The sequence below is a fragment of the Dendropsophus ebraccatus genome, chromosome 7 (assembly GCF_027789765.1).
Source record: "Dendropsophus ebraccatus isolate aDenEbr1 chromosome 7, aDenEbr1.pat, whole genome shotgun sequence".
Taxonomy (NCBI): domain Eukaryota; kingdom Metazoa; phylum Chordata; class Amphibia; order Anura; family Hylidae; genus Dendropsophus; species Dendropsophus ebraccatus.
This window is the reverse complement of record NC_091460.1, coordinates 111923556-111948087: the sequence shown is the minus strand read 5'-3', so window position 1 is coordinate 111948087 and position 24532 is coordinate 111923556. Positions and strand designations below refer to the sequence as shown.

At 43.0% G+C, this 24532-nt stretch overlaps 1 protein-coding gene across 7 annotated transcripts; it reads left to right on the top strand.

The window, feature by feature from the left end:
• Positions 1-1741: 1741 nt before the first annotated feature.
• FAM47E (family with sequence similarity 47 member E) lies at positions 1742-23005 on the top strand. 7 transcript variants are annotated; one of them, XM_069978181.1, is made up of 9 exons: positions 1742-1760; positions 2950-3019; positions 4362-4734; positions 5063-5235; positions 8392-8554; positions 10982-11179; positions 11973-12131; positions 14607-14684; positions 22796-23004. In XM_069978181.1, exons 2-9 carry the CDS (start codon positions 2967-2969, stop codon positions 22937-22939), a joined length of 1341 nt encoding a protein of 446 aa, XP_069834282.1. In that variant the 5' UTR covers positions 1742-1760; positions 2950-2966; the 3' UTR covers positions 22940-23004. The 7 variants fall into 7 exon arrangements, with proteins under 7 accessions (XP_069834282.1, XP_069834280.1, XP_069834281.1 ...); XM_069978179.1 differs by having other exon boundaries at positions 1747-1832; XM_069978180.1 differs by lacking the exon at positions 1742-1760 and adding an exon at positions 2251-2269.
• Positions 23006-24532: the final 1527 nt, after the last annotated feature.

The following is a 24532-nucleotide window of genomic DNA, read 5'->3' as shown; positions in this document are numbered from 1 at the left end:
ATGGTTGGCAATAATACCGGGAATCTCTGCCTCTTGATTAAAGTGAAGTGACTGTGCCCGAGTTCGGTGGTTTGAGCGCCAAGGAATCAACCATTGTTGTAAGGTTATCTGGATTTGGTCCCACAGACAGGGAAATCAGAAGGTGGAAGGCAGCAGCCCTCCTTATACACCTACAAGCCCACATTAGAGTCGTGCTTAATACGTACAACCTAACAAAGCGAGTGTGCATTTGTGTAATTTGCACATACACTGGGTTAATCCACCTGCACATGCAGAGCCACAGTGTTTCCTTTTTTTTCTTTTTTTTATGTGCAAGAATGACAAAGAAGCCTCCAATGATCAGCTTCAGGGAAATCAAAGATCTTGGGTTACCTGTGAGTACTGCAACAATCAGAAGACTCCTACATGAAGCAAAACTACAGTATTTTCAAGAAACCCTTGTATCATTATGAGAAAAAGGTTACAATAAAGAACATATTGACTGACCTAAAGAGAAGTGGTGCAACTTTCTATGGATGGATAAGAGCAAGGTTGTTCTTCTTGGGTCTAAAAGCCACAGACAATAACGGATTTTAATAGATCCTTTTTGGGTGGTAGACTGGGGCACATGACCACCCAAATAGACTCATACTTTCAGTGGTGTATTGTCTCCTGGCTACAGTTTTGCCATGATTTTAAAAGGAAAATTGCTGCACAAATCAGGGCAAAACTGTAACCAGGAGACAATTCAGAAACATTAGAGAACATACTGAAGGAGCTTATCATGTGACTATGATGTCACCACAGGTCCTGCACAGTCTGCACTATGGAGGAGGAATACTAAAGCTACAGGTATGTGGAAAAGGGACAGGGAGGACAATCAGTGAAGAGAGGGATACAGGGTGACCAGTCTAGGGTGAGGATAGGATTATACAGGGTGACCAGTCTAGGGTTGGGGGCAGGAGGATACAGGGTGACTAGTCTAGGGTGGGGTCAGGGGGAAACAGGGTGATCAGTCTAGAGTGGGGTCAGGGGGATACAAGGTGACCAGTCTATGGTGAGGATAGGATTATACAGGGTGATTAGTCTAGGGTTGGGGGCAGGAGGATACAGAGTGACCAGTCTTGGGTTGGGGGCAGGAGGATTCAGGGTGACCAGTCTAGGTTGGGGGGCAGGAGGATACAGGGTGACTAGTCTAGGGTGGAGGGCAGGGGGGATACAGGGTGACCAGTCTGGGGTAAGGGTAGAGACTCAAGAGAGCAGGGTCATAGGAGCAGTTTGTGTGGATGGGAGGGGGGGGTTTTGGTGTTATCTGGGGCCGGAATTAATTTTGAGGCCCAATGTCTGTATTTAAGGCACCTAATTCTAAATGGAGGCAATGATTGTGTTTTTATGCCATTTTGTTGTGATTTTGATCCTTTTTTATCACACTTTTCCTGCAATTTGCAATAACATTGTGCTATTTTCTGCCAATTTCACCAAAATCAAGAAGTTAAAATTCACAGCAAAAAGCAAAAAAAATTCACAGCAAAAAGCCAGAAAATGTGTGAAAAACACTGTGAATGCAACTTTTTTTTTTTTTTTTTAACTAAGAAAGGGGGTGAATTGTAAGATTCTTGCAGATCAGCTTTCGTGTTCCCAGAACAATGTGAGAGATGAAAGCTAAGCTGTGATTGGTTGCTATGGGTCTCTTAGTATAAGACAGCACAATAAATTTCCCTTAGTAGCCCATAGCAACCAATCAGAGCTTTCACTTTACCAGAGCAAATAAGATGTGAAATGTAAGCTGTGATCTGTAAACAAGGACAAGGACTGGTGGTGCAGGCAGTGGCAGTAATAAAACTGTGATCCAGGTTAGCAGGTTGCTATTAGTGAAAATGCAGCTTAGCAGGTGGCTCATGGTAGACATCCAGCTGAGCACATCAGTAATAGCGCTGAGCCAGCTCTGCAGATGGCTGGTGATGTAATCACCAGTGGTCATATTCCAGTTGAACAGGTCTCCAATGGTGGTATTTGGACACCTTTGAAGGTGCTGGAGTTGTTGCACTGCAGTGGTGGAATTGGGCCTCTGCAGGTTGTTGGTGGTAACGTTCCAGCTGGATTGGTCTCTGATGGTAGTGTTCTGCCTCTGCAGGCCCATAGCGATGTATCAGCTGAGCGGGTTGCTGATGGAGTTGCCCCAGCTCAGCGGGTTGCTGAGGGTTTCAATCAAGGTGGGCAGGTGTCTGGTGGAGAGACAGCCCACCAGAATTGTAACTACAGGAATTCTCACCACAGGATTGGTAGATTGGTAGGTAATAGTTCCAGGCATCACACTTAACACAGCCAAAACAGACCTGAACAATACTGCCATACTGTGACTGTATAACACAGCCATACCAGACCTGACCAATACCATCACACCCCCCCTTCCCCCCTTAAAAAACACCAGATTTATTGGCAAGTCTGAATGGATGGTGGGAGACTAAAAAAATAAAAAAAAGTTGTTTCCTTCTCCCCACTCTCTGGTGCTGCCCCTCTGCAAGGTGCTGCCCTAGGCACCGGTACTTGGGTGCCTAGTGGTAAATACGGCCCTGCTTCTAGGTAACAATTGTGGTGAAAAGATTAGAACAACTTGAATGCTGAGCTTCAGGATTTTTCTTTGTGTAATTTTCACTGTCACCACTAGATGACGACCTTTAAACACTTTTCAGGCAGCATACAGGCGACTAATGCATGAGACGTCATCGATACACGCCAGTGGTAGCTAGGAAAGCTAATAGTTGCCATAGTAACCAACAAGGGAACGAACACAAACAAACTGTTAGTGCGGTATGGACAATAGGTACTGCAGGATAGATAACATAGCATTTTTCCAGGTCTGTGTTGCATATTGTGCAGGAATTTGCTCAGTCTATCAGTTATGTGTTTAAATAGTTAGTTAAAGAAATATATGTAGTCGTTCATACAAGAAATATGCTCCAACCATAGATCCAGTATACAGAGCCATGTCTGCTGTGACAGGATTGGGGAGTGATTCACAGCCTCCACGCTATCCATGGTGAGTGGATATACTAATCAATCAATCTATCTATCTATCTATCTATCTATCTATCTATCTATCTATCTATCTATCTATCTAATAAAAAGCCTATTTACCATAGCTTAAATTTGATACAGATATATTATATATATATATATATATATATATATATATATATAAATAGTGTGACTGCTACGAGCATAACTTGGTATTTGTCCACAGAGAAAGTTTCTAAATGGATACTACCCAATGGATGTGAATGGATTTAACCAAATATGACCTTACAAAACAAAAAGTGCCGAACAACCACAAATATACAATACCTACAAATAAAGGGCACCAAGGGCACTCAGGACAATGATTAAAAGTATATTTAGCTTTATTAAATTACCAAAATTAATAAAAAGAAAAGTAAATACAGTGGAACTAGGAGTCACAGCAAGTCTACCAGGAACATTGGACCTCAAAATGACATATAGTTTAAGGCACAATTAATTTATATTCAGAACATAATTACAAATGGATGCTCCAATCAATGTAATGTGTGTGTGTGTGCGTATATATATATATATATATATATATATATATATATATATATATATATATATATATATATATAGCAAATGCATCTGTAATAGCCTTATAGCCTTCCTTACAATGTGAAATTATTGATATTTAAAAAACACAACTGCCTCATTGTGTTTGCACAATTATTTTGGCTAATACTGAGATTTTGCACATGGCATAAAAGTTGTCACTATGCTCATTAAAGCATTTGCGCTACTTTTGTGCAGTTTGCACCTGCGACGCCCTTTATCATTTTCTTATGCTTGAAAGGGGGCAAGGTTACATATTAGTTACTTTTCTATTGAGATTTATCATGAGCGATTTTTCAGGTTTTGTACAAAAAAATTGCACAGCAGTACTCCAGCTGTTATTTTAACAAAAAAGACTGTGTGAACGCTGACAAAATTTCCAATACAGTCTTACTGATTCTTTTTTTGTAATTTCTGAAAAAATAATATTAATTCCACATAGGTTAAAATGATGCTCTTAGTTATCTCAGCAATCCGCTCATCAGCCTGCTGCCTTGTAACTGACTGCCGCTCCTCCCCGGGTGCTGGGAAAAGCTGGATTCAGTCCTGGGAAACTTCCACTGGATCCAGCTTTTCCCAGCACCCGGGGAGGAGCGGCACAGAGCAGGAGTCAGTTAGAAGGCAGCAGCTCATGAGCGGATTGCAAAGATAACGCTAATCTCTACTCTTAGTATATACAGTACATGGTATATCTAAATAAATATAATCTTGTGTAGAATCTGTGTGGTATTGTGCTATTTATGTGCACTCCATTTATATTGCAGGTATAAAGAGAGGCTGCATAAGAAATTCCTTAAAGAATCCAACCATAAACTGCACCTTTCTGGTGCCCTCAATACCCACCAATGGAAATTCTTACCAAAAGGAGTTGACGATTTTCGTGATGGCTATCCCACTGCTACCGATACTCCTCATGTTACTGCTGGCAAGAGGCATGCTCTTTTTCTTCAGAATGTAGCTGATGACCCAAAACCTACTCAGAAACACATAAATAGATTTAGCAAAGAGCAAGTTTACTTCTCCAAGCTTATTCCCCAACAGCAGGCACGCAGAGAATACATCGCTGGGATAGAATATGGCCTTGCACAGCACCCACTTGCTCTCTATCCTCACCTAGAAGAAGGAGTACCACCAGATGTAAGAACTATAAAGTACCAAGGACTAAAAAAATGCATGACCATGTATAGTGCCACCTACATAAAATATAGCTACACCTGAGGAACATAGCGGGGAAAGGCGGTCATCTCATTATATAGACGGACGCTAATAATGATAATGAACAAGACAGCCACCTTTTCCCGATATGTTCCCGAAGTGGGAACATAGCCTCAAACTGATTTAGGATTTTCTTGCTTCTATAGTAAAACTGTAGGAAAACTTTAGCACATTTACCTCTTTTGAAACATATTTATTTGATAGTTTAAATTGTAAATTAAACTGTACATTTATTCTTTGATTCGTAAAGATATTTGAGGAAATTGTGGGCATCCTGGACCCTGAGATGAGATTAAAGAGCGCTTCAGGATTCTATGAAATAATACCAGAGGACCAGGAGGAAGAGAATATCCTTATACCAGCAGAGCAGCAGGAAGTACAAAGTGTAAAATCGCGCGAAGCAAGTACAAGGCAATCATCAATGTAAGTGAAGCCGCGCTTCCTTCTTGATTTCCTGGTTTTAAGAATCATGTATATTATACACACAAAAAAAGGAAATGAGTAAGTAACTTTTATTCTTAATTCTGCTTAACTCCTTAAAGTGTCTCTGTCATTTCATTTTTTTTTCCAGAAATCAATAGTCCAGGCAATTTTAAGAAACTTTGTAATTGGGTTTATTAGGCAAATATGCCATTATCTGCATTCAAAAAGACTTTTCCCAGGTCCCCCCCCCCCTCCTCTCTCTTTCTCTCATTCACTGCTCATTATCAGGAAATTTCATCTTGTTTACATCAGACGTGCCCTGTCTGTTCTATGGAGAGGGGAGGGGGAGGAGGGAGATTAGTCAGCAGCAGAGAGCAGAGAACAAAGGATTACACAGCAGGAACTTTGTGTGAAAGCGGTATTCAGAGGCAGGGCCGGCTCCAGGTTTTTGCGGGCCTTTGGGCGACAAAGCCTCAGCGGGCCCCTCATCCATCCTCTATGTGCCCATCATCCACACACTATGACACTCAGACACTGTCTGACTAACACAGGCTCTGACTGACACTGATTGATTGACTGACACTGACTGACACAGACACTGACTGACACACACACTCAGACACTAACATACAGCACTTACAGCTCAGTCTTCTCCCTCTTCCTCTCTGTCCAGCTGCTCTCCACATTGTGAGGTTGAAGACCTTTGGGTCATGTGATCAGGTCCTTCACCCTGTGTCTTTTGATGTTCAGGCCGCTCACCCGGCACTACAGTGATTAGGCTGAAAATTAGAACGCCAGTCCCCTCTCCCTCTCTGGGCCCTTAGAGGGTCTGTGGGCCCTGGCACTTGCCCAGGTAAGCCATGTGCTGACGCCGGCCCTGTTCAGAGGTCAGAGAGGTCATTGCTGACCCATTGCTGAGCCCGGTGATGTAGCTATAAATTAACTCTTTGTTGTCCTGTTTTGGTGCCTCATCTCCCTCCACCCCTCCCCTCTCCATAGAGAACAAGGAAGACAGGGGGGAGAGCTTCAAACTGCTTTTTCATGATAAAAAAAAATGCATTCTTCAGCTAATAAACCCAATTACAAAGTTTCTTAAAATTGCCTGTACTATTGATTTCTGCCAAAAAAAATGTAAACAACAATGACACTGTAAGTACTGGGCTAATTTTGTTTTTTCCCCTTTTGTTTTTTATTTTATTTGACTGCTTTTAAAAAATGAAAACTGTTTTTAAAAAAACTGAATGTGTTTGAAAATTGCTCTTTTACCACCCTCTTCCAAATTTCTTTTTATTTTTTAGTCTATGGGGCTATTTGAGGCGTCATTTTTTGCACCATGTACTGTACTTTCTATTGGTACCTTGCTTGTGTATATGGGATGGGATGAAATTTCTATAAGAAAAAACTTGTGTAATGCATTGATCTCTACAATTGACGCTCGACTACTAAGAGCTGCTGAAGCCCATAGTTAATGATTGTTGAGCCGGGATCAGCAACAAGGCATCGCTGACGCCCGTTGCGACAAGTATGGGGTATAGAGCGGGGCCACGGTGTGACCCCTCTCTGTACCCTATTAGGGACCCATTAGAATACGGGTACGCCATGTGTCCTAAAGGAGTTAAAGGGGTTGTCTGAGTTTATAACAAACAACTGACTCATCTGATTTAGCACAGTGGAAACACCGCTGTTCCCCGTCTCCCCCTGGTCTCCCCTATATCCTGGTTCCTGTGATATCACAATACCACAGAAACTGCCTGCTCAGTGGCTGTCCCACTTCAGTCACTGATCGCCTAAGTGGGCATGTCATCAAAGGGAACACAAGATAGACAGGACCAGCAGGAGATGGGGAACAGCAACATATCTGCTGCACTGGACCAGGACGGTTGAGTGCCACTTGTTTGTTATTATTGCTTTCCCAGCATTTTTTTTTATTTTGCAAGGACGATCCCTTTAATTATTTTTTCTTCCTCAAAGGTTTTCGTTCTCTGATGTTGGGTTTAAGGGATTCAGCCACCAGGATTATTCTATAACCTTAGTGACGGGGACCCCGATTTTACTATATTTTTTTTTCTTCTAAAAATCCCTGTTTATTAGCTCGGACTACATAGCATGTGCATGCTCTGTAATATGCATCATTCATGGCCTGCGCATCTGCTGCTGAATAACAGCTTTCTGTCAATGCTGCAAAGGCAGAAACTTTTAATCAGAGGCTGGTGAGCAGCCTGGAGCCACAGATTATGAATACTGCGGACTACAGAGTGCTTAAAGGGGTTTTCCTGTATCGGCTCATCAGTAACTGACCAGTGCTGGGTGTCTGCCTGGAGTCCCACTACACAGTGAACTGTGTTTGCAGGGCCGGCGTCAGCACATGGCTTACCTGGGCAAGTGCCAGGGCCCACAGACCCTCTAAGGGCCCAGAGAGGGAGAGGGGCCTGGCGTTCTAATGTTCAGCCTAATCACTGTAGTGCCGGGTGAGCGGCCTGAACATCAAAAGACACAGGAGACGGAGAAGGACTTGCACAGAGAGAGAAAAGGGTGAAGGACCTGATCACATGACCCAAAGGTCTTCAACCTCACAATGTGGAGAGCAGCTGGACAGAGAGGAAGAGGGAGAAGACTGAGCTGTAAGTGCTGTATGTTAGTGTCTGAGTGTGTGTGTCAGTCAGTGTCAGTCAATCAATCAGTGTCAGTCAGAGCCTGTGTTAGTCAGACAGTGTCTGAGTGTCATAGTGTGTGGATGATGGGCACATAGAGGATGGATGAGGGGCCCGCTGAGGCTTTGTCGCCCAAAGGCCCGCAAAAACCTGGAGCCGGCCCTGTGTGTTTGTCTCCAATCATTGAGGAACGGTGGTGATGTGTAACTGCAGCTCAGCTCCTATTTACTTTAACAGTAACTGCAGTAGTATTTCACTTCGCCGCCACTACACACTGAATGCAGACAAATGCTGTTTAGTGCGTTGCCGATCAGCTTATTGGCAAGGGTGCCAGGTGTCTTCATCCTGACGATCAGTACATTTTGCCTAGAAAACCACTTTAAGTTGAATAACCTGGGAAATAGAGGATCCTGTCACTAAGTTTATGTTACTTTCAGATTTCCTTTAATCAATTATTTATGTGCTGTGATTTCCACATCTCATTAATCTTGTTATCTTATTGCAGAAGAAGTGAGCAATCAAGGCTCAAAAATCCATATAAATGGCTTTCTAAACAAGAACCTGCACCTGAAGAGAAGAAATCTAAGACAACGCGGCCTTTCACTCCTGCACATGATGAAAGTGTCAAGCAAGTGACTAAAGAATTTTGTGACTGGGTGACTTCTTTGGTATGTTCATGAGTAAATACATACAAACGTTAGCCTTGTAAAGATAAGAAATCATACAAAAGAAAAATAAAATGTATGAAGAAAACAGATTTTACTAACAGGATAGCTCTGATCGCTGTCTTATCAGCTGTCTGGTTCTGCACTACACAGTAAAAGGGGCTGGAAATGGTTTACCTTTGTTAACTATACAGTGGTGGCAATCTGTAACTGCAGCTCAACAAACATTCCTTAAAAGCGACTCTGTACCCACAATCTGACCCCCCCCCCAAAGCGCTTGGACCTTCAGATAGCTGCTTTTAATCCATGATCTGTCCTGGGGTCCATTTGGCAGGTGATGCAGTTATTGTCGTAAAAAACAACTTTTAAACTTGCAGTCCTGTGTCAAACTGCCGTGGCCTAGAATATCTGTGCCCTAACTTTGCACCACCCCTCCGTCCCTCCTCCCCACCCTCTTCATCATTAGGAATGCTTCAGGCAGATTTTCTACTATTCATCACCTGTGTCAGCATGGCACATGGGCTGGATCATTAAGGCACCTGTGCAATGTTCAGACAGGAGAAAAGGTTCTAGGGGCAATTCTAATGATAAGGAGGGTGGGGAGTAGGGACGGAGGGGTGGTGCAAACTTAGGGTACAGATATTCTAGGCCACGGCAGTTTGACACAGGGCTGCCAGTTTAAAAGTTGTTTTTTAGGACAATAACTGCATCACCTGCCAAACGGACCCCAGGACAGATCTTGGATTAAAAGCAGCTATCTGAAAGTACAAGTGGTTTGGGGGGGACAGATTGTGAGTACAGAGTTGCTTTAAAGGAAACTTATCACCATGATATTCCTACCTAAGCTATCCACATCATGTTATAAAGCAGATGGAACTGAGCGTATATATATATATCCAGTCCATTGAGTGACACCGCCTACTGGACTCCATATCACAGAATGAGCAGAGATTTCAAGTCATACAGAATTTCCCCCCACAAAGATATATATCAATCTGCTTAGTTCTTCCTGCTCTATTACATGATGTCTATAAATGAGATAGTATTGTCTTGGAGCTGCGATTACAGGTCACCACTGCTACACAGTTTCCACTTGATACAGCAAAATTCATAAATATATAGGTTGCAATGCGTTTTTTTTTTTTTAATTAATAATGTACAACAGAATCAGTTTGCAAAATGAAAGCTGCGTTGTGATTGGTTGCTATTTGTCTAAATGTGTTGAATTTTTGTCGTAAACAGATTGATAAATCTTGGCCACTGTATATAACCTGACACTTTTTACACCCTATTCTTTATGGTTCAGAAGAGTTCACATTGCGAACATAAACAGCTTGTTAATCTTGTTTTGTAGTTATACATTTACTTTTAATTCCTTTGCTTTTGTTAATACTCATGTTATGAAAGTGTCTGTGTGTCATGGAAAGGGGCTGGTTCACAACTCTTGCAACAATATAGAATATGCCTAAAGGAGAAGTTCGGCAATTTTTTTTTATTAAAGTATTGTATTGCTCAGCAAAAGTTATATAAATCCCTAATATACACTTATTACGGGAAATGCTTATAAAGTGCTTTTTTCCCTCCACTTACTACTGCATCAAGGCTTCACTTCCTGGATAAAATGGTGATGTCACGTCCCGACTCCCAGAGCTGTGCGGGCTGTGGCTGCTTGAGAGGATGATGGCAGAAGGATGCTCAGTGTCCCTCCGGTGCCCTGTGTCCCTCAGTGTCCCTCTGCCATCATCCTCTCCAGCAGCCACAGCCCGCACAGCTCTGGGAGTCAGGTCGTGACATCACCATTTTATCCAGGAAGTGACATCACCATTTTATCCAGGAAGTGACATCACCATGTTATCCAGGAAGTGAAGCCTTGATGCAGTAGTAAGTGCAGGGAAAAAAGCACTTTATAAGCATTTCCCGTAATAAGTGTATATTGGTAATTTGTATAACTTTAACTATAATTTGTACAATACTTTAATAAATATTTTCGCCGGACTTTTCCTTTAAAGCAGAAGGATGGAGAGGTACGCCACTTAAAAAGTGGACAAAGCTATGCACACGCCTAAAATACGGTACATATATTATATAGTGTAAACTTATTCCATGCATTTAGGCCCCGTTCCCACTGAGGAAAGGTAGCGGAATTCCGCGACGGAATTGTCCGCCGCGGAATGCCGTTAGCCTCCCGCTCATAATGGGAGTCTATGGGAGGCGCGCGCTCCTGCTCTGTACGCGCTGAAGAATGAACATGTTCATTCTTCAGCGCGGACAGAGCAGGAGCGCGCGCCTCCCATAGACTCCCATTATGAGCGGGAGGCTAACGGCATTCCGCGGCGGACAATTCAGTCGCGGAATTCCGCTACCTTTCCTTAGTGGGAACAGGGCCTTACAGTGTACATGTTATTAACACTGTTGTTGCATTCTCTGTAGGGAGGAGAGAAATGCAATATCAATGAATCTGCCATCTTCAGTTTATTTGCCAGTGGTTATGAGACAAAGCCTGCCCTCAGTGTCCCAATCCATGTTGTAGAACTCAACAATGTACCACCAGAGTTAAGAGTTTCTGTAGGAGTCTCACAAGAAGGCGAATCAAAGATTTCGGCCACAAGAAATGCTCAAAAATCTAAGGTAAATCTTGTGACTTAAAGGGATTTAACATGATTTTTTAATGATGGTCTGTTTTTAGGATAAGTCACTAACAGGGTCAGGGCAAAGTATGATGGTGCCCTAGGCAAATATTATCACCATATAGTTCTGGTGTCAGAAAGTTATATAGATTTGTAATTTACTTCTATTTAAAAATCTCAAGTCTTCTAGTACTTATCAGCTGCTGTAGTCCCTGCAGGAAGTGGTGTATTCTTTCTAGTCTGACATGGTGTTCTCTGCCTGTTTTCACCTCTGTCTGAGAGTTTTGGGTATATGTTTTAAGTAGGGATGGTCTGAACCTGCCGAGGCTATGGCTGTATCCCAGTTTTCCAGGCGGTCCTCCCGCTGGATCCGTGCGCTCCACCGAGCGGGCAGACAGCGGGAATCTTTTTGGTTGCTAACGATCATCCAATGACAATGATCATCTGCTGATCGTGTCAAATGTTCTGACAGATTGGCGCTCATTTGCATTATTGATCGGGCCGTCATTGGCCAGTCTAATAGGACCCTTAGTCCCCTGTGCTGATTATGACGTCTTCATTTCATTCCCTTTAGACCTTCATGTCCTTTTCTGCCTTCTCTGTTGCCATGAATTTACCAGTGATTGAAACTTCTTTCTTTCTGTAATAGATAAAGTTGTATTTTCTGGCTTCAATACTTTGATATGCTACTTTTATTTGGTAAAACCAAGATGTACTAAAAGAAAAAAATGTATGTTCCATTATTTTGAAATTTGTTAAAATCTTATGTATCATTTTTTTATTTTATTTTATAGGAGTCCACATACTGTCCAAGTTGGGTAAAAACTAGATATGGAGCTTGGTACCTTGATCCTAAAACATGGATAAGGCAGAAAGTCAATGAACCATTGAAAGATCCAGCCTTAGAAAAGAAAGAAAAGGGTGCACATTCAACAGAAAAGCTAAGCCAAAAGGTTGGTTTGATACAAATAAGTTTTTTTGTTATATATGGCTGTAATAAGTCATACCCCCCCTCTCCCCAATCCCACACAGCTGCCGGTCTGATGTCATTAAATCCCCACTTGTCACTGTTACTTTCTGCTTCCTGCATCACAGTAGGATTTGCCCACTCGAGCTCCTTCATAAATGACCAGTCAGATACCAGGGGAGTTATTTATCACACTAGTGTAAAGTAGAACTGTCTCAGAAGCTCCTTCCTAATGTGCTACATGATCCTGGGGTGTGTGCAATGGATGCAGCCAGTCTCCAGCCATCATGTCCTGAACAACTGAAAACTAGACTAGATGGAGCAGGTGGTCTTTTTCTTCTGATAATCTTCTAAGTTTCTAACTAAATATTCACCATACACAAAGGAAAACTGCTAACAATACCAGATACAAATGATAGGTCAGACATAGGCCCAGATTTATCTGCTCCTGAATCATCGCAGCCCCACAGGAACTACCTCTTGGACACGGATCGGCTGAGTGGGCATTTCTGAGTGGGGTCGTGACAACACAGGATCGAGAGCCTAGCGAGGGACAATGAGCCATGACCCTGCACTCTGGGGGCACGGGGACAGGTATATTCGACTTCTTTATTATGATTAGCCCCCCCCCCTCCCCCCGGATAATTTCTGCCATTTATAAAAGCCATATGAAAATTCAATTATACAATTTTTAAAGAATTTTTTAAGGCTGGTACATTTTGTCTGACTCCACCCAAAACTAGCTCTGACTTCACAGCCTTGATAATCACAGTGAGTTCGTCAGCAACTTGACCTTAGATGAACCCTCCCAGCATTACAAAGAAGATACAACTTTGTAGAGAAAGCCTCACAGACAGATTTCTGTGTTTTTAGCAGACAGCAGCGGCTTGGAACTGGGTGAAGGAGACAGAATAGATAATAACAAGTATGGAGGAAATTGTTAGTCAGACCATTGGCAGCAACATATGAAAAGTTATGTATGAGCGGAATACTCATTTAAAAGCCCTATTACACGTAGTGATCATCTGCTCAATCATGCTAATTTAGTAGATTATCGCTCTGTGTAATAAAGACATCTATCAGACAAAGAAACGATTATCAGCTGATTGTTATCTTTTAACATGTTGAAAAATCATTGGATGCCCAGTTGACGAATGGCTGAGAACAACAGGGAGCCTGGACAGTAAAGTTTATTATTTTATAAGTCAAGTCAAGGGCTGCACAGACATCGCTAATTATATATATATATATATATATATATATATATATATACACACTGGTCTCTGTGCGATTATCGAGCTGTGTAATAGGCTCAATAGCAAACTCTAATCTAGCAGGTCTTAAAGGAGAAGTGCAGCGGATTATAAAATCCGGCAGCTGGCAGGGGCAGGGTGGAAATTGGTTACAAGTACTAACTTACCTCTCCCTGTGCCCACGATGAGCGGCGCGACTGGCCACAGGACCCCTGTTTGGCTCTGGAATCTCCAGAGCTGACACATCACAACCCGGCTGATGGACTTGCCACTCAGCCAATCAGTGAGAGGGGCAGGACGCCGCTCCAGTCACTGATTGGCTCAGTGGCCAGTCCATCAGCCAGGACAGGCCTTTGCCCTCCCGAGGCAAGTCCCGCCACTCACCACGGGCATCAGGAGAGGTAAGTTAGTACTTGTAATCAATTTCCCCCCCAGCCCCAGCCGGATGACGGATTTTATAATCCACCTGGCTTCTCCATTAGGCTGGACACCACTGCAACCAGTGGTTGGCTAAGCAGGAATTCATTTTTTTTCCCCTCATATTTCTCATGGACTATGGTGATAGATCAACAGCCCATAAAATTTTACATTGCATTATGTTGCAAATAAGTTGCATATTTAGTATACATAAGAATGTTACCGGTATTCAGCAGTGCTAAACAGAGTTTGGCTTTATTATTCTGGCCTTCCATTTTTAACAATTCTATTTGTCTCTGTAACAAAACTAACAATGAACATTTTAAATCATATTCATTTGGATATAAAGGGGGAGATTTATCAAACATGGTGTAAAGTGAAACTGGCTCAGTTGCCCCTAACAACCAATCAGATTCCTCCTTTCATTTTCCAAAGAGTCTGTGAGGAATGAAAGGTGGAATCTGATTGGTTGCTAGGGGCAACAGGGCCAGTTTCACTTTACACCATGTTTGATAAATCTCCCCCAAAGAGTTGTAGCCAAGCTAAATTTGTCATTATGTCCATTATGCACAATGATAACTCAATGAGGGAAGTTAAGTAAGTTTATTAGAGATGAGCGCAACTTTTGCATGATTTAGAAAGATTTAAACAGTTTCTAAATTATGATGCCAGGAGTCCCAAATTCTGGTCCGTAGCGCATCCTTCATGCACGGACCGTAATTACAAAACATTTGACTGCCCCCTTAAACTGTGAAAAAAAAATACAAAAAGCATAATATATGTCGTTACAGGATGAAGAACTTCTTCAGCTTCATGGAACTATTGCATTTAAAGATTTTATTGAGAAAAGGGGCCATAGAAAACCAGAGGTGAGTGCTGCCAGCCCCATGTGATGTCATTTATCTCATTTGTTACTTTACGTTGTAAGGGTCTTATTACACGGAGCGATTTTTAACTATTAACGACTAACGATAAACGATCGCAAACGAGATTGTTTATCGTTAACCTGAAATCGTTCACCATATTACACAGAATGATAATCGCTAGTTACGATCGTTACTATGATCGATATTGCAATCGTTATTATGATCGTTTATTCCTTCTGATCCCAGAAAAAAACAATGGGAAATGTGCAATTACACTGAACGATAAGTGAAAAAACGCGGAACTTGAACGAACGAACGTGGAATTACAGCGAACGATCAGCGAACGATTAATAATAATTTTAGGTTCAGATCTAAATAAACGATCAACGACATACGAACGCTTTTTTGATCGTTGCCTGCAATCACGCAGAACGATTATCGTTTAAATTCGAATGATATAACGATTTTTCGCACGGTAATCGTCCCGTGTAATAGGGCCCTAAGGGAGTTTCACACGGATTCACACTGCGAGTTCCACAGCAAAATCCGCTGCAATACTTTATACTGTTAGCCATGACCTACTTAACTCAGCAGCTGCTGGGCTAACATGCAAATAGATTACCTGTCCACGCTCCAGCTTGCTTCTCCGGCTCCCAGGTCACTGCCGTCCCGCTCAGCCAATCAGAGGCTGCGGCAGGACAGCGCACTGATTGGCTGAGCGGAAAGTCAGTGACCCGGGAGCTGGAGCACAAGCTAGAGCACAGACAGGTAATGTATTCACTATTTAGGCTGGCAGATGCTGAGCTAATTTTCTTTATTAAATTGGCAGTAAACAGTATTAAATTGGCAGTAAAAAGCTAGATTATTAAGCCTATTACACGGCCTGATAGTCGTTTAGCGAGGGCTGCAGGGACATCGTTACCGATGTCCTTGCAGCCCTTGTTTAAAGTGTCACTGTTGTGAATTTTTTTTTTGCAGAAATCAATAGTCCAGGCGATTTTAAGAAACTTTGTAATTGGGTTTATTATCCGAAAAATGCATTTTTATCATGAAAAAGCAGTTTGAAGCTCTCCCCCCTGTCTTCATTGTTCTCCTATGGAGAGAGCTAAAGAAAAGACCAAAACAGGACAACAAAGAGTTAATCTACAAATCCCTCACGGGATATCTCCTGTGACAGTCACCAGTGACCTGTCTGAGCTCAGATTACAGCTGTCACCCAGCTCCGTGCCTGTAATCCTCTGTTATCTGCTTTCTGCTGCCGGCTAACTCCCTCCTTCCTCCTCCCCCCTCCCCTCTCCCTAGAGCAGACAGGGGACGTCTCCTGCAACAAGTCACAATTTTCAGATTTTTCAGAGTGGATGAAAAAGAGGAAGGAGGGGGGGACCTGGGAAAAGGCTTTTTACATGCAGATAATGGCAGATTTGGCTAATAAACCCAATTACAAAGTTTCTTAAAATCGCCTGGACTATTGATTTCTGCCAAAAAAAAAAATACGACAGTGACTCTTTAAGCACCGTGCTTTACCTAAACATGTTGCAGATCTTCTCCTGTGCTCCTTCTTCCTCCCAATCCCGCGCGCAGCAGCACCTTTGGTGGGGCCTGGCTGAGCGGTCTGTCAGCTAAGACAGGCCATACCGAAACTGCTGTTGCGCGGGATCAGGAGGAAGAAGGAGTGCAGGAGAAGACCTGCAACATGTTTAGGTAAAGCACGGTGCTTGTGAAATCGTCGGTCGCCCACCGCGCAAAGCTATTCCATGCAGCAATGCGCGGTCGGAGCCCGATGATTTTAGGTTTGAACCTAAAAAAACGATCAGCCGCTGACACGATCATCGGCTGATCGTTGTCTCTATTCCACGGAGTGATAATGGGCCGAAACGGGCCGATTATCGATCCGTGAAATAGGACCCTAAGTGACAACAGCAGTCTATAGAAATTCACTACAGTTGTGTAGGAATAAATAAACTGTGCCTTGTTTGCCCAACACAACCAGAGCTCAGCGTATCTTAATGAGTTCTGATTAAATGAATCTGGACCTTTCATTGGTTGCTATGAGCGAAACCAGTTTCTTGTTTATTTCTCACTGTGTTAAAATTGAAGACTCTTCAATTTTAAGTTCACACTACGGGATTTTGTCGCCGCTATCGCCGATGGGCGTAAAAAAAAAAAGGTCTGATATTTGGTATTGACGGACGTCTATAATGATCCCTTAGTGTGAACTTAGCCTAAGGCTTTATTTCTATGTTCCATGCATAGTCTGTAAATATGGATGATGTGCTATAGAATGAAGTAAGGAGCTACCTTCATGATCTGTTTAAATCTTGGTGTTACTGTACTGATACAGTCACATGGCAAGAGCCCCCGGCATCATAATGAATCATGAAGCCGGGGTTCTGTGAATCTTATGTGCATGGAATTAAAGGGGTTATCCAGCACTACAAAAACATGGCCACTTTTCCCCCTACTGTTGTCTGCAGTTCAGGTGCAGTTTGCAATTAAGCTCCATTTACTTCAATGGAACTGAGTTTCAAAACCCCACCCAATCTGGAGACAACAGTAGGGGGAAAGTGGCCATGGTTTTGTAGCGCTGGATAACCCCTATAGGCTGGGTCCACACTACGTATATTTCAGTCAGTATTGTGGTCCTCATATTGCAACCAAAACCAGGAGTGGATTAAAAACACAGAAAGGATCTGTTCACACAATGTTGAAATTGAGTGGATGGCCGCCATATAACACTAAATAACGGCCATTATTTCAATATAACAGCCGTTGTTCTAAAATAACAGCAAATATTTGCATCATTGTGTGAACAGATCCTTTCTGTGTTTTTAATCCACTCCTGGTTTTGGTTGCAATACTGACTGAAATATACTGACTGAAATATACATATACTGACTGAAATATACGTAGTGTAAACGCAGCCTTAAAGCTCAAAAATACACTTGTATTACAGGCAAAATACACTCACCGGCCACTTTATTAGGTACACCATGCTAGTAACGGGTTGGACCCCCTTTTGCCTTCAGAACTGCCTCAATTCTTCGTGGCATAGTTTCAACAAGGTGCTGGAAGCATTCCTCAGAGATTTTGGTCCATATTGACATGATGGCATCACACAGTTGCCGCAGATTTGTTGGCTGCACATCCATGATGCGAATCTCCCGTTCCACCACATCCCAAAGATGCTCTATTGGATTGAGATCTGGTGACTGTGGAGGCCATTTGAGTACAGTGAACTCATTGTCATGTTCAAGAAACCAGACTGAGATGATTCTAGCTTTATGACATGGCGCATTATCCTGCTGAAAGTAGCCATCAGATGTTGGGTACATTGTGGTCATAAAGGGATGGACATGGTCAGCAACAATACTCAGGTAGGCTGTGGCGTTGCAACGATGCTCAATTGGTACCAAGGGGCCCAAAGAGTGCCAAGAAAATATTCCCCACACCATGACACCACCACCACCAGCCTGAACCGTTGATACAAGGCAGGATGGATCCATGCTTTCATGTTGTTGACGCCAAATTCTGACCCTACCATCCAAATGTCGCAGCAGACTCATCAGACCAGGCAACGTTTTTCCAATCTTCTACTGTCCAATTTCGATGAGCTTGTGCAAATTGTAGCCTCAGTTTCCTGTTCTTAGCTGAAAGGAGTGGCACCCGGTGTGGTCTTCTGCTGCTGTAGCCCATCTGCCTCAAAGTTCGACATACTGTGCGTTCAGAGATGCTCTTCTGCCTACCTTGGTTGTAACGGTTGGCTATTTGAGTCACTGTTGCCTTTCTATCAGCTCAAACCAGTCTGCCCATTCTCCTCTGAGCTCTGGCATCAACAAGGCATTTCCGCCCACAGAACTGCCGCTCACTGGATGTTTTTTTCTTTTTCGGACCATTCTCTGTAAACCCTAGAGATGGTTGTGCGTGAAAATCCCAGTAGATCAGCAGTTTCTGAAATACTCAGACCAGCCCTTCTGGCACCAACAACCATGCCACGTTCAAAGGCACTCAAATCACCTTTCTTCCCCATACTGATGCTCGGTTTGAACTGCAGGAGATTGTATTGACCATGTCTACATGCCTAAATGCACTGAGTTGCCGCCATGTGATTGGCTGATTAGAAATTAAGTGGTAACGTGCAGTTGGACAGGTGTACCTAATAAAGTGGCCGGTGAGTGTAAGGGTACTATTACACCAACAGATCTGACAACAGATTATCTGCAAAGGTTTGAAGCCAAACCCAGGAGTGGATTTGAAAAGAGGAGAAATCCAGTCTTTCCTTTATGACCTGTTCTCTGTTTATAGTCTGTTCCTGGGTTTGGCTTCAAATCTTTGGCAGATAATCTTTCGTCAGATCTGTTGGTGTAATAGTACTCTGAGGGCGGGTTCACACTACGGAATTCTCGCGGACAATGTCCGCGGAATTCTGTCAGCTGTCCGCCTGCACGGGCACGTGCTTTTCCGCCGGCTCCATAGACACCATTCTATGGGCCGGCGTATTCCGCGATCCGCTAAAAGAAGTGACATGACACTTCTTTCAGCGTATAGCGGAATACGCCGGCCCATAGAATGGTGTCTATAGGGCCGGCGGAAAGGCGCCCAGATGTGCGGGCGGAGAGCTGACGGAATTCCGCGGACATTGTCCGTGAGAATTCCGTAGTGTGAACCCGCCCTGAGTGTCATTTCCTTTTCCTGTTGCTTTTTGGAAGATTGTTTTAGATTCAGCTTTTGAGGCTCAGCTTGATGTTGCCACACTATACAAGCCTGAGCTGAAGCTTCCATATGTAGAGCCCAGAAAGAGAGTGGGAGTAAGTAGAGAATGCAAGCTGCTAGAGAGCGCTGCCCAGATTACAGGGGGATGGTGAAAACGCTGAGAGATTGTAGTTATTTAACTATTACAATACATTACATTACACTATTAAAAAAAAATTGGGTATGGGACTTATTTAGCTGAGGACGGAATTGCCAGGAAAGCGCCTACTAATTAAACATTGTCCTAAAGAAATAATATTGGGTTGTGAATAGTGATGAGCGAACTTGCTGAACCTGAAGCCCTAGGAAGTCCTGGAAAACATGGATACACCCATAGGCCATAGGATGTATTCATGCTTTCCTGGCAGCCCTAGGACGGCATTACAGATGAGCGAACTCTGAGCATACTCGAGTCCATCCGAACCCGAACTTTCGGCATTTGATTAGCGGTGGCTGCTGAAGTTGGATAAAGCCCTAAGGCTATGTGGAAAACATGGATATAGTCATTGGCTGTATCCATGTTTTCCAGACAACCTCAGAGCTTTATCCAACTTCAGCAGCCCCAGCTAATCAAATGCCGATCGTTCAGGTTCGGATCGACTCGAACCCGAACCCGGTTCGCTCATCTCTAGACGGCATCCAATTTCTCCAGTCGCTGGGAGTCAAATATTCAGCAACTTTGCTCATCACTAATTGCAAAATGATTGGACCTTACTGGATATAGGTTTCCTTCAGACACAGATTTTGTCTGCCTAATATTAGGTTTTCTATTCTATTTGAAAACTCTAGGATTTCAGTTTCAGTAGTGGAAATAAAGGTTAAAAAAAAAATCATCCAAATAACTTACATTGATGTTTCAGTATTTATGATGGAGTTTACAAATGTTCCTTGTGACCCTCAGCATCATGTTTAGGTTTCAGCTTTACCAGGCGGCCTAGGGCTGAGTAAATAGCTTCCCTTGTCACAAAAATAGTTGCACAAAAGTGTAAATTTGTTAAAAGCCAACAGAAACGGTTCGCATAGTGACTTCTAGTGTATGTAAGACAATAGCACTGATCCCTAGGGGTCCAGTTCTTTCTTTTATATGCAAAAGAAAATGGCTGAATTTACTGCACAACATTTTATGGCTTTATTATAGGAGAGAGTCAAGGCATTTAAAGATACACACACACAATTAGCATAGTAATTGAACAACCTTAGGGGGTCCATAAAAAGTGCTTTAAAAAAACCCAGATGAGATGTGCTTACCAAAGCTAGGGGTGAGAATTACAATATGCAGTGAAATTTAACAGCAAACTACAATCCTTTTCTCACAGAATGGTTGACACCCTACCGAGCAGTTTGCATAGCCAGGTACAGATACAGACAGTTACAGTTTTACCCACAGACAGTTTGGAGATCTGTTTTTCTCCTCAAAAGGCATCGCAACTAGAGAACAGGATTTTCTGTTTCCACCAGAACGTCGAGCATTTCTGGTTACTTAGTCACATTAAGGCCATGTTCACATGGCGTAATAGACCGGCTGTTCCGTGACCCGACGGTCGGGTCACGGAGCGGCCGGTCTCTGAAGAGATGATCCCGGCCGGTACTGCAGTACCAACCGGATGATCTTTCGGCCCACAGAGTACTGATGCAGGCACATCCCTGCGCGCCCACATCAGAACTCACCACTGCACACTATGAGGCTTGCGGCCGGAGCCGCTCACTTCATAGTGTGCACTGACAGAGCTTTCTACAACCGCTATTCACTGAATAGCGGCTGCAGAGAACTGACATGTCAGTTCTTTGCGGCGCCGCGAGGGATCGCGGCCGGAGCATATATGAAGTGTATATGCTCCGGCTGAGATCCCATAGAAGGCTAAGCAGCGTAGCTTTTTGTAAAAAGTACGGCCGTTGTTGCCGATCGCAACAACGGTCGTACTTTTATGAAAAGTTACGTTGTGTGAACATAGCCTAAAGCTATGTTCACACACAGTAAAATATGTCCGTAATTTTGAGTGAAAATAAAACATTTTGTGAACAGGTAAAAAAACAGTAGTATTTTAAATTTAAAGTGGTAAATAATGAACATTATTTTTACATTCGGAATCAATTAAAGGGGTACTCCATCATTCAAATCAACTAGTGCCAGAGATTTGTAAATTTCTTCTATTGAAAAAAAAAAAAAAATCTTGTCTTCCTGTACTTATCATCCGCTGTATGGCCTGCAGGAAGTGGTATATTCTTTCCAGTCTGGAAAGCAGGAGAGGGGATTTCTTACTGCTCTGGACAGTTCCTGACATGGACAGAGGTGGCAGCAGAGAGCATTGTGTCAGACTGGAAAGAATATACCACTTCCTGCAGGACATACAGCAGCTGATAAGTACTGGAAGACTGGTGATTTTTTAAATAGAAGTGAATTTCTGACACCAGTTGATTTGAAAGAAAAACTTTTTCGCTGGAGTATCTATGCCGGGCCATTGATGTCATGGTGATGATTTAAAATACATATTTTTACCTCAAAATTACGTCCATATTTTGGTATTTTTGTACTGTGTGTGAACATAGCCTAAAGGTTTTTTTCCAGAATTGTAATACTAATGGGCTAATAAGCCATCAGTTTTATATCAGTGGAGGTCTGACTCCAAGCCCATTCACCAATTAGATAACTGAAGGGGCTACAGCGGTCCAGCCATTACTGTAGGCTTATTACAATGCACAGATCCTTACATTTTGGTACAGCTGTCCCTGAGACTAGTACCATTCCCTGAAGTAGGACTCTGCTTTGGTAAGTTGCAATACCAGGCACAGATGCTACAGAATGTACGGAGGCCGCAGCCCCATCCTGAGCACTGCTGCCCGATGGGGGCAGCTGACTGATGGGGATGCTGGGAGTATTACTTACAGAACAACCAACATAATTAAAGTCCTAAAAAGATACTCTTCACTTACATGGTAGATACAGAAGCATCCAAATCCTGTGTAAGGGTGTATGAACACTAAGGAAATCACATGGATAACTTGCCACTGATTGCCCCCCCCCCCCCCCCCCCCCCGCGCTCCTGCTTGAAGCTCTGTATGTCCCATAGGCTCTATTATATGTCTATTGACATTGTCATGTCAATTCTTTGGGCAGATTGCGGAATCCATTTGACCATAGAATGGAGTCTAGGGGATGGGCGGAGAGTGAAGAGAGAGCGGTGGAATCCGCGGCAAGTTATCCGCGTGATTTCCTTAGTGTGCCTATATCCCAACAGGGAATCAGCAACCGGCAAACACGCCATCAATTTTACAATTTTCACTTGTTGCAGATTGTTTGCATCTTTTGTATACTGTACAAGCGAGACAAAGGAGTTCATTGACTAAACAATACATTTTTGTTTCAGTTTCTCAACAAACTCTTCAGTGAGAAGGAAGGCGTCACCTCAGACAGCGCAATGGCAGCTGAATCCAGAGCAACTTCTTCTGCCAAAAACACCTGGTACCGTTCCAGCTCAGCCTCCACCCATGAAGACAGTATAATAAACTGAAACCTAATGTACCATACTAAAGTAATGGACCTAATAAACATCTGTAAAGCATATATATTAATATTAAGAGACTGATTTTACAACAGAGTATCATACTAAACCACTGAAACAGTAATGTTTTCTCTGTAAGAGATTTTTTACGTAGTATAGTTTTGGTAGTTTTTGATCAATTTCTTTAACCTTTGGCATCCCTCATTTTACTATAAAATGTAACGTGAAACGGGGAATTTTTTTTTTATGGGGTGAAATTTAAATATATATAAAAAAAAAATCTAGAGAGGGGGGTTGGGGGGTATTATTATATTGTTCACCATGTGGTGAAACTGATTGTTTTATGTTTCTTTATTCTTCAGGGCAGTACCATTCTAGAACTACAACATAGGTTTTTTCTTTTTTTACTACTAAAAGCGACTCTGTCCTCACAATCTGTCCCCCCCAAACCGCTTGTACCTTTGGATAGCTGCTTTTAATCCAAGATCTGTCCTGGGGTCCGTTCGGCAGATTATGCCGTTATTGTCCTAGGCCATGCCAATTTGGCACAGGGCTGCAAGTTTAAAAGTTGTTTTAACTTTTAAACTTGCAGCCCTGTGCCAAATTGGCATGGCCTAGAGTGTCTGCGCATTAGGCTGGCACAACCTCTCTGTCCCTCCTCCCCGCTCTCTTCATCATTAGGAATGCTCCTGGCAGATTGTCTCCTATTCATCAACTGTGAGAACACGGCACATGTGCTGGATTGTTAAGGCACCTGTGCAGTGTTCACTGCAGAGGAAAAGGAAAAATCCTGCCAGTGGCATTCCTAATGATGAAGAGGGTGGGGAGGAGGAACAGAGGGGTGGTGCAAAGTTAGGGCACAGATACTCTAGGCCACGGCAGTTTGGCACAGGGCTGCAAGTTAAAAAGTTGTATTTTCAGGACAATTACTGCATCACCTGCCGAACAGACCCCAGGACAGATCTTGGATTAAAAGCAGCTATCTGAAGGCACAAGCGGTTTGGGGTGGGCAGATTGTGGGGACAGGGTAATTTTAAGGCTATGTTCCCACTCTGTAAGAGACTGGTTGTTCTGTGACCAGGCCAAGTCACGGAACGGCCAGTGTCAGAAAAGATCAACCCGGCTGGTACCGCAGTACTGGCCGGATGATCTTTACCGCTGCTGAATTCAGATGCGGGCGCATCCGTGCGCTCCCGCATCAGAATTCCCCACTGCACACACTGCACTGTGTGAACTGACAGGGTTTTCTGCGGCCGCTATTCATTGAGATGTCATTTTTTTGCGGCGCCACTAGGGATCTCGGCCGGAGTGTATACTATGTGTAAACACTCTGGCCGTGATTCCTTAGAAGGTACCACTACGTAAGTTACGTAATAATCGTGGCCATTGTTACAACGGCCGTGATTAATATGAAACTTACGCGGTGGGAACATGGCCTAAAGCGAATGTACCATTTGCCAACTGAAATTATTAGTTTTTACACAACCTTATTGATGCTGCCGCAGGGATCTTGGTGGCGCGGTCTATTTTTATATATTATTTCCAATAAAAAATCCCAAGAAAGGCACATTACAAGGACGTTTTTTAAAAAAATGCTTTTAA

Excerpts from the sequence above, each read along its gene's own strand:
- FAM47E (XM_069978181.1), top strand. The coding sequence starts at position 2,967 with ATGTCTGCTGTGACAGGATTGGGGAGTGATTCACAGCCTCCACGCTAT. Across the intron at positions 3,020-4,361 it reads CAGCCTCCACGCTATCCATG|GTATAAAGAGAGGCTGCATA; the intron begins GTGAGTGGATAT and ends TTTATATTGCAG. Across the intron at positions 11,180-11,972 it reads GAAATGCTCAAAAATCTAAG|GAGTCCACATACTGTCCAAG; the intron begins GTAAATCTTGTG and ends TTTATTTTATAG.